The 9,156-nt window shown below is 39.8% G+C and overlaps 1 protein-coding gene across 1 annotated transcript; it reads right to left on the reverse strand.

Moving 5' to 3' along the window:
• Window positions 1–590: 590 nt before the first annotated feature.
• Window positions 591–4,755, reverse strand: vgf (VGF nerve growth factor inducible). Its single transcript, XM_072376439.1, is given in 3 exon segments — window positions 591–3,906; window positions 3,908–4,182; window positions 4,185–4,755. Coding segments are annotated over 3 exon segments (2,145 nt in total). The 5' UTR covers window positions 4,732–4,755; the 3' UTR covers window positions 591–2,583.
• Between the last annotated feature and the right edge of the window lie 4,401 nt (window positions 4,756–9,156).

Raw genomic sequence — 9,156 nt, forward strand, 5'->3', positions numbered from 1 at the left:
TTTCTAAGTGCCCTCCCTGAAGGTCCATAAGGACCAGTAGCTTTCCTTGGGTTAATACCTTGAAGCACTCTGCTGACATCCTCAGTGCTAACAATAAATGTCGAACCGTCTGAGACTAGAAAGAGGAGGACAGCACACAGTTTCTATAGTTTATCAAAAACTTGTTTGGAATTCTAATTTTTCCTTTTCAAACCTGACCCAGCAGAATCTCCCTGCAGATATTTTCCCTGACATTTAATCTGAAGCCATCCAACCTGTGTTGGACCTAAGTGGTCTCATCTCACTCTCACTTAAACAACCTCTGGGTCTGCAAAGAAAAACTTTCTTGGAATAAAGTAGTTTAAGACTTTATTTCTTTCTTTTTGTGCAGCAATCCAACGCATGTTCATTACAATCGTTACAACAACTTACATCTGAAAGACCATGAACAACACTCACTGCATACATAACTCAAACAATGCTTTTTAGGTATACCAGCACTCTTTCTTTAATCCTAAGAATTTTTTTTATACTTTTTAAACTAGTGCTTGTACATCTCCAAATAAGCAGTTTTTTTATGTAAGTATAGAAAAACATGCAGATACCGTGCCTTTATCTCTGCTTTGTAGCTTCCTTTTTATGTTCATAACAAATCAACAAACTATTAAAAGATGCATTAAAGCTGACTTTAAGCGCCATCTCTTCCATTCAGTACACTTTCTGTGTTGACAACTGGCCCCATGTTGGCTTTCTTTTCATTTTATGAGACTGTCTGTGTAATGATATGATTTGGTTTGGCAACGGAGATGCTGAGGGTTGCTCGTCAACAGATGGCTTTAAAGGTCAGTGACACCAACAGACCAAACATCTGTCTGAAACAGGAACATGACAGAGTACATTTTCATTGATAACTGATTATTAGCATCTATTTGAGAAGAGAGAGGGAAAAAGCTGTACTGTCCTTGTGCTTTTAAAAATGGTGACATTAACGTATGAATATGAGAAAACTGTCTGCACTGTTTGTTCTTCTGTCTGCTGCTAATACAGTTTGGATCACAGCTCTTATACATGAAAGCGATCAAAAATACCAAAGACATGGACAAGATCAATGTCACAGTGACATTAAAACAGCATAATTCTGCTCAGGATTTAGAAATACTTCCAACAAACAAAACACATTGCTGATGGTAGACAGTAATTAAAACTACAAAATAGTAATAGAGTTGATTATGATGACAGAAAAGCATTGATGCTTTTACAAGGCTATGTAGGTTTTCTTTGATGGAGAATCTTTTTCTATTCTGTTATCAACATTCCCACATGAAAAGCCAAAGAACAATAAGTGCTGTGTTTTTAGTTAAGACGTTCTGTATAATCAACAGTAAGTTTGATACAGACAAATCTTTCCTTGTCTTTGTATACTTGAAAATGCAGTGTTCAGTAGCTTCAAAAGAAGTGTATATTTTCAAGCTGGAACTTGTTGACAATGACCAAATGCAGAATCATAGCAACCCTTGATGCACACTTTCACAGCTGCATCTCTATCTGAAGGCATCAGCTGTAAAATAATGCCATACAGAATTTGGCCTGGGTTTGTCACCAAGGCAACAAGGTCCTGGAAGTCATGCAAAGGAATGAGTCACCCAAGCAATTATGTGACATTAAAGTTTCAGTGTATCAAATTTAATAATAAAGAGCTTTGTTGGACACGTGGGCTATTTATCACGAGAAGTTGCAATTTTTCATGTAATTTTTAAATACAAGCTAACTTTAGATCTAGCTCATTTCCAGATTATGTTGATGTGATAGCAAGAGAGCTGATACACTATGAGGTAAGAAGCTTATGTGCCTTTTGTGGCTCTTTCTTCTGGTTCAGGTGAAACTCCATTTATTGTTCCAATTAGACAAATGTAAACACTTAAACAATACTTGTTCTCCAGCTTTGTGTGGACAGTCCGTTGACCACCTTCATATTTCAACACATTTTAGTGTCGAGCCAGTTCCATAAAGAAAATCTTCCCATTTTGGTGTGAAACAAACTGTGTGTTGACTGAACAGACGTCTGACATAAAGCAGAGGAGTCATGGTTGCTGCACAAGCATGATGATTAACACTGCAACACAAAGATCCAGACTTTCTTTAATATCATCCAGCCAGAATGTTGGACACCCACATACTGTAGACCACATATTTCACATGTCCCTGCCTGAGACAATACCGCAAATATTGCTGTTTCATATATATTTCCAGCATCCATTGCAGTATATGATTAATCTAATTCATTGTCTCTGACTCTCTGATTCTCTGCTATATTTAAGCATCATCTTTGAATGTCATTGTGATGTCATAGCATGATGCAAATTTGAATGCAACATGCCTCCCAATAGACCACAATCATGACTAATATCAATGCAATCAATGGTGTTTTGTCAAAACAACATCTTGGGCACAAAGGCCTCTGTAATTGCCATGTGTAAATGATAAACAAAATCTGAACTTGTGTTAAACTAACTACCAAAAATAAGTCATGAAGACATATCATTTTCTGTTCATGGACACTTTTTTAAATTTTCCCCAAACTGCGTCGCTTCTCAGATCTCTCGTTCAGTCCAACATCTGTGGTCTCTTCTTGAGTGTCTGCTGTATGTATTTCTCCGGATCGTCAAGGCTGCTTCTGTCTGGCTGCTTTCTGATCTCATAGTAATCTTTGTTTTTTGTCACTTCAGGTCCCAGAGCTGAATTATAAAACTGTCGAGGCGGCATCATAGAAGTTTTGGAAAAGGGGCAGGCTTTGGGTATAAGTACCCGTTGAAATTTCCGGGGGTAGACTATAGGGGAATAGCTGGTGAAGTAAGACTTCGGCTGAACGCCTGTGGGAGGTTTCTTCAGTCGAGGTCGAACCCAACTTCGGTAACGACTTGTGGGTGTGAAAGTATAGGCTTCATCCACAGAATTACCTGGGAAGTTGTTGCGGTTGAAAGCAGGTTTAGGAATGTAGTAATAAGGATTAGGTCTTGAGAGAATAGAAAAATAGATGGGATAGTAGTCTGGGAAGGGATTCCTCGAGTGGTACGAATAGTAAGTGTTGCCAGTCCAAACAGACTTGGAGGATTTGAGCCAGCGATTCTGTTGGACAAACAGCGGCTTCACAGGTTTAGACCAAAATTTATGATTGGCTTGTAAAGGTTTTGATAGTTTTCTCTGGAAATCCTCTGAAATTAGATGGTTTTTCTCCTGAAACCAAGTTGTGAGGAGATTAGCAGCTGAAGATGGCTGCTTAGAGACTGGAAATTTATCTTCATTGGTTGAAACATGCCATCTAGAAAAAAATGAGGGAGACAGGGGTGACAGAGGATGTTGCCAATATGATGTCATCTCAGGCGGCACATCTTTCTTCTTCTTCTTCTTCTTCTTCTTCTTCTTCTCAACATCAGTGATTATGTCCACTACATCATCAGCAGGAAGGTGTAGCTTGCTGGAAATCTCAATCAGCTTGTCAATAGTCTCAGGATCAATATTGTCCTCCTCTGTCATGTCCTGTTCCTCATCAGATCTTTTGTCCTCTGCAGTGTTGGACAGAGATGAGCTATACTTCTTGTGATCATTATTTTGTTTGATCACGTAGCGCAGCAACATATCTGAGGCCATGTCGGCTAACTTCTCCTCCTCCAGCTTGGCTCTTTGTGCCTCCTCTGCTTGCCTCATCATCTCCTTCTGCTCCACTCTGGCTCGAGCTTCCTCCTCCTCTGGACTTAACACTTCGTCCTCCTCTGGCTTGTAATCTTCCATCACCTCCTGCTCTGCTGGAGGCCCAAGCTGTACTGTATTACTACCATAATTACTATTCTCAAATTCATCTATAGAATTGGCTCTAAATTGTGGGAAGTGCAGAGCTTTCTGTGTCTCTTCTTGCCATTTCAGTTTTTTTCTTAGACATGTCGAGGTCACTATGTCTATGTAATGGCAGGATTTCATTGTTTCTGCTGAAACCACTGCTCTTCTTCAGCATTTTCTCTAAGTCTTCCGCCCTTTTAGTGGCTGTGTTCAAATGAGGAAACTCTTTCATCATGGTCTCGAGACTCTTCAGCTCCTCAGGACTGAGCTGCTCTTCTTCACTGCTTCTTTGGTCATGGTTGGCTGATTCCTGCTGGGGAGCAGCACTGTGCCCATTCTCTTCTCTTTCATCTGAACTACTGTGCTGATTTGGTTCTGGATCATCTGGCTTGTTGTACGACTGGTCACCTTCTCAGTTAATTTTTCTTCTTCCAAAGCTTTCCTCCTTTGCTCTTCCTTGTCAATTTCATGCTCCATCCTATTTGAAGCAGTCAGTAGCTGTAACTCATGTCGCCCATCTCTGTTTTTGTCTGTCGCCTCCCTGTATGCTTCTTCTTTTTTTACCCTTCCTCTCTCTGTCTTAGTTTCTTTTTCCATTCCATTGTGCTCCTCCTCCTCCCTTCCTCTCACCACTTGTGAGTGATTAATTGCCTCTAATAAAGCAGCTGCTAACTTTTGGGGATTAACATATTTAAAGAGCTCTTCTTCTTCTTCAGTTTGTTTTTTCTCAATTGATGGTTTAACTTTTGGCCTTCTCTCCATGTTTTAAGACACTGCAAGCCCTGGGGGAACACCTCTGTGTGGGTTATCAGCATGTCCAAGGGTACTGAGAAGATTGGGTTTGGATAAATAGAGAAAGGACAATGATGTGAGGACCAGGAGGCAAAGTCCACTTGAGTTGTGGTAATATCTTGTCATGGTCACACAGAGAGCAGGGACTGAAGTGAGTGCTGAGGGAAATCAAAAAATTCCTAGAGGAAAAACAAAAACAAAATCAGTTTTTTCAGTTTAAATAGATGTGTTTCTTTGAACAAACTCACAGCACATGTTACATGAATTTCATTTAGTCATAATCAGATCATTTTACATCTTGAGACATTGTTGCTTAGAAACAATGCAGGGATGAGTGTATCTCTTATTAATTGAGGACACATATGGATATAAAAATGCTTGCATACAGTAGCAAGCATTCATAGAGATTTTTTGGATTGAGTTATAGTTTGTTGATCTATGTATTGCAACAGTAGAAATAGCAATAAGTCATCAAAGATTTGATATAAACAACAAAATGGTAGTTAATGGTGGGTCAGATTTATAATCTTATCAAGATGTGGGTCTGAGGAATGGCAGTCATCTGAGTTGCTTACACTTGTATACCTTAATAAGTTCTTGAAAACAAACTATTTGCATGATGACATCACCTGCAAACTTAACTTTGTCACCAGAGCATCAGAAAGTGACAACATTTCATTGTCACGTGTGTTCACATGTGACCAGTGCAATTAACAAAATTGTGTCCATGAGAGAAACAGTCATATTGTAAAAAAGAATGTATTTCAACCTAACCATGATTGTTTTCTAGCCTTTGTCATGGGAAAGCAGAGAAAGTGGATCCAAAATACATCTCTGAACTCCTGGCCCATTAAGAGCCAACCAGAAACTTAAGGTCGTCAGGGTAATGCCTACCTTCTGTACCCAGAGTTAGAACCAAACATGGTGAGGCAGCATTCAGCTTTTATGCTCCACACCTGTGGAACAAACTCCCAGAATGCATTAGGGTTGCTGAAACTCTCAATTGCTTTAAGTCAAGATTGAAAACCTTTTTATTTACTGCTGCATTTCAGTAATCTATAACAATGCACTGTAATCTTTATTTCTTGCATTCTGTTTAATTTATGGCAACCTGTTACAGGGCTGCATTGAGATCCCGCAGTTCAAATCTCGCGGGAGCTAAAACAACCCACTGCGGATCGGGAGCTATCGAGCTATCTCCAATAGTGTTGGGAACTTTGACTCTTTTGGCTGAATCGGATCATTTACTCCCGAACAGTAAATTGAACGAATCTTTGAACGAATCATTTCGTTCATTTTTCCAGCAGGTGGCGCTGTAGCCCTACTGTGGGCGTTGCACAAAACGGCCACGGTTCTAAACACTTAACACTGAAGGAAACATAGTTTGCTTCAGCTGAGCTAACAAAATACAATACACAAAAGGCCACAAACAATTCAAACCATGTGAAAACCTGGGAAAGCAAATACACAATAAGGTGACTCGTGTCTGTATCCTCCCTGCCATTGTTGTTTAAAGCACAACAGTGACTGTCAGTGACAAATTAACGAACGAGAATGATCCGTTCAGCCCTGTCACGTGACAGGTAGAGAACAAGTGAATGTAAAACTCACATTGATTTTGACAATTAGTAACACAATTAACTGAGAAAAAAAGTAACAATAAGTTCCCTAAAATGTTAAATAGTGCATTTATTGTGTCTTATTATTATTATTATTTTATGGTAGAGTATAACACAAAATCAATATGTTGATATAATTTTCAAAAGTATCTATTCACATTATTACATTATCATTTATCTATTTACACACATCACTATACATATCTACAAGAACCGAAGACCACTAATTAATTATGATTTCATGACAAATGAATGAACATCACATATCAGACATCATTAATTTCCTCCTTCTTTCTCAGTCTACAGTAGAGTCCTGTGCGGGACTGTTTTCTTCACCCTGCTCCCGCTGAATTTCTGATCATTACCACCGCAACGTGTGTGTTACACTCCCGGCCGCAGCCGCAAAACTTTGAGAATTTATGCCCGCACGATAACAGAAATGCATTGATTTGGTGTCTTCTCCCGTCCCGCAGGAGAAAACACGTAATTTTATAGGCTATTAATAAAGAGATTCACGGACAATTGAGAAACTTCTCCAAATATCACAGTTGCCTTGCTTTGTCTTTGTGCTGTAAAGACATTCTTTGAGCTTCCTTTCCACATCATTTATTGACATCCTGTCGCTAGGCTACATCCCGATCTCACAGTGTTTTTAGCCGCCAGCCGCCAGCAGTTGAGTTGTGAACGAATCAAAACTGTTTCCTGTGCGAGGTACGAATCAAAACTGTTTCCTGTCCTGCTGACTGAGTTTATGCAGCTGCCGCCTGCCATGTGGCGACAGAGGGTACTGCATGGAAATTAATTAATCATTTATGTTTCCTGTCGTGCTGACTGAGTTCATGCAGCAGACGCCTGTCATATGGGGAGGAAGGGTACTGCGTGAAAACGAACGCATCACTCACTGAAACTACTCGTTACTCCCTAGTCATATAAACGATTAGTTACTATTGAACGAATCGTTCGCGAACGACACATCACTAATCTCCAAGAAGGTTTTTACAGCACAAAGACAAAGCAAGGCAAGTCTGACATTTGGAGAAGTTTCTCAATTGTCCATGAATCTCTTTAATTATAGCCTATAGAATTACATGTTTTCTCCTTTCTGGACGGGAGCGGGCGGTAATGGTCAGAAACTCAGCGGGAGTGGGATGATGAAAACAGGGCTGTACGCTGAGGTTTCTGCTGTGTTGTGTTCACCTGCTGGAAGTCAGTTTTTAAAAAAAAAAATCTTGTCAGACTGAACAGATGCACTGTAAAACACTGCAGCCTCGTTTAGTTATGTCCACTTTCTACCTCTCTTTAACACAAAGAGCTCTTACAAGTTTTGGATTTTGAACGCAACTTTCCAAGTTTTAGAAAGTAAAACCTTCAGTTATTCATTGTGTTGAGTCTTTGAGAATGTTGTCAGATTTGTATGTGTTGATTGAACTTGGGTTTGTAAGTCATCAGATGGGGGGAGGAAAAAAGCGGGAGTGACACAGAACGATCTATTTGCTCTGACTTTTTAGTTAGAATGTCTTCCGTAAAACCAAGGCAAGGTTTAAGCATGGGAATAATAATTTAAACACTGCAGCTTCCATCAAATTCCATTCAAAATGTACACATTTTGCAGCAAACAAAAAAGGACTACTTCCACCAGCGGAACGAGACTATGTCAGCCTGTTCACGGCCTTTTAACGGAGGCGGAGCAATACAACACTTTACTTTGCATGGAGGAGACCGTTAGGTGGGCGGAGCCGTGAGTTCATCTATATTAAAAAAAATTTTCCATTAATCGTAGGTGCAGTAATGTAACTATGTAGGTTGTGCTTTTTAATAGCCTGGAAAAGCTACATTTGTGGCACTGATGAGTTAACGATCACACCGATATCAGAGCAGAGGCGGACTTGGTCATGTTAAAATAATATGTTAATGTAAGGAGTGACAAAGTTTATTCAGAGACAAAGAACTCCTGTTAAACCGGCAACAGAGCCTGCTCCCTCCAGTCAACTCCAGCATGCTTTGCACAGACATCCGGAGCGAATTAACTGAAGACCATCGTCAAATGAAAATAAATGTAAAGTTTTAGCTAACACTGAGTGTGCGAAATCAAAGTTTGTAATTAATTACTCTAGTTGATGTAGTTTTATTATTGTTTAGTCCAAATTATTAACAACGCTTAAGTCAACACTTAAAATTCATGATAGAAAAAATAAATTGCATCATGTCAGACCATGCATAATGTTACACATTCTGACCAAACTCCTGTTTGCAAGTGCACTTAGTGCAACCATTCACAGTTAACATTTTGAAAGATTCAACCATTTAGGAAGTAAATATATCAGTACTTTGGTTTAATTATTTTGAACATGCAGTTTAGTTTTATTTTTGCTGTTCACAGAAGTCAGGATGTCCATTTCATGAGGCGGGAATGTAAGTTTTGTGCGTTCTCCTCCAGTGGGAAAGGAAGAATACTCCAGCATAATAAAGAGCGTCAGGGCATCATCGGAGGTGTTCAGGCCTTGTCTGTATTTATGAAGACTGTTTGAACACATTTCAAACCCAAGCTGAACTTAAAAACCATTTGAAAGAACATGTAAAAAAATGTTTTCTTGTTTGTTCTGTGTTTCAATTGCTGGTGCCGAGTCATTGTGTCACCTCAGGAAATCAGACGTGTCACCCTCCCCCCATCAGTTGATGAGCTGTGTACAGTACTGCGCAACACTCTGGGCCGAGGGAACTTCCTTTTACAGTTTGAAGATCCAGACTTTGGGAGCGAGCTCTGCAATTTGACCTGCCAACCAAACGAGCCACACTGAAAGTTCTGTGCACGTTTCCTGATCTGCTTTCTGACTCCACATTGGATACTGCAAGCCGTAGTTCCCAGAGTCTGTCCAGCAGTAGTACTACACCCCAGTAGTGGTGATTTAACAGAATGGCCTGATGCATTTGT

This window comes from Leuresthes tenuis, unplaced genomic scaffold, assembly GCF_036924035.1.
Source record: "Leuresthes tenuis unplaced genomic scaffold, fLeuTen1.0.hap1 SCAF_22, whole genome shotgun sequence".
Lineage (NCBI taxonomy): Eukaryota > Metazoa > Chordata > Actinopteri > Atheriniformes > Atherinopsidae > Leuresthes > Leuresthes tenuis.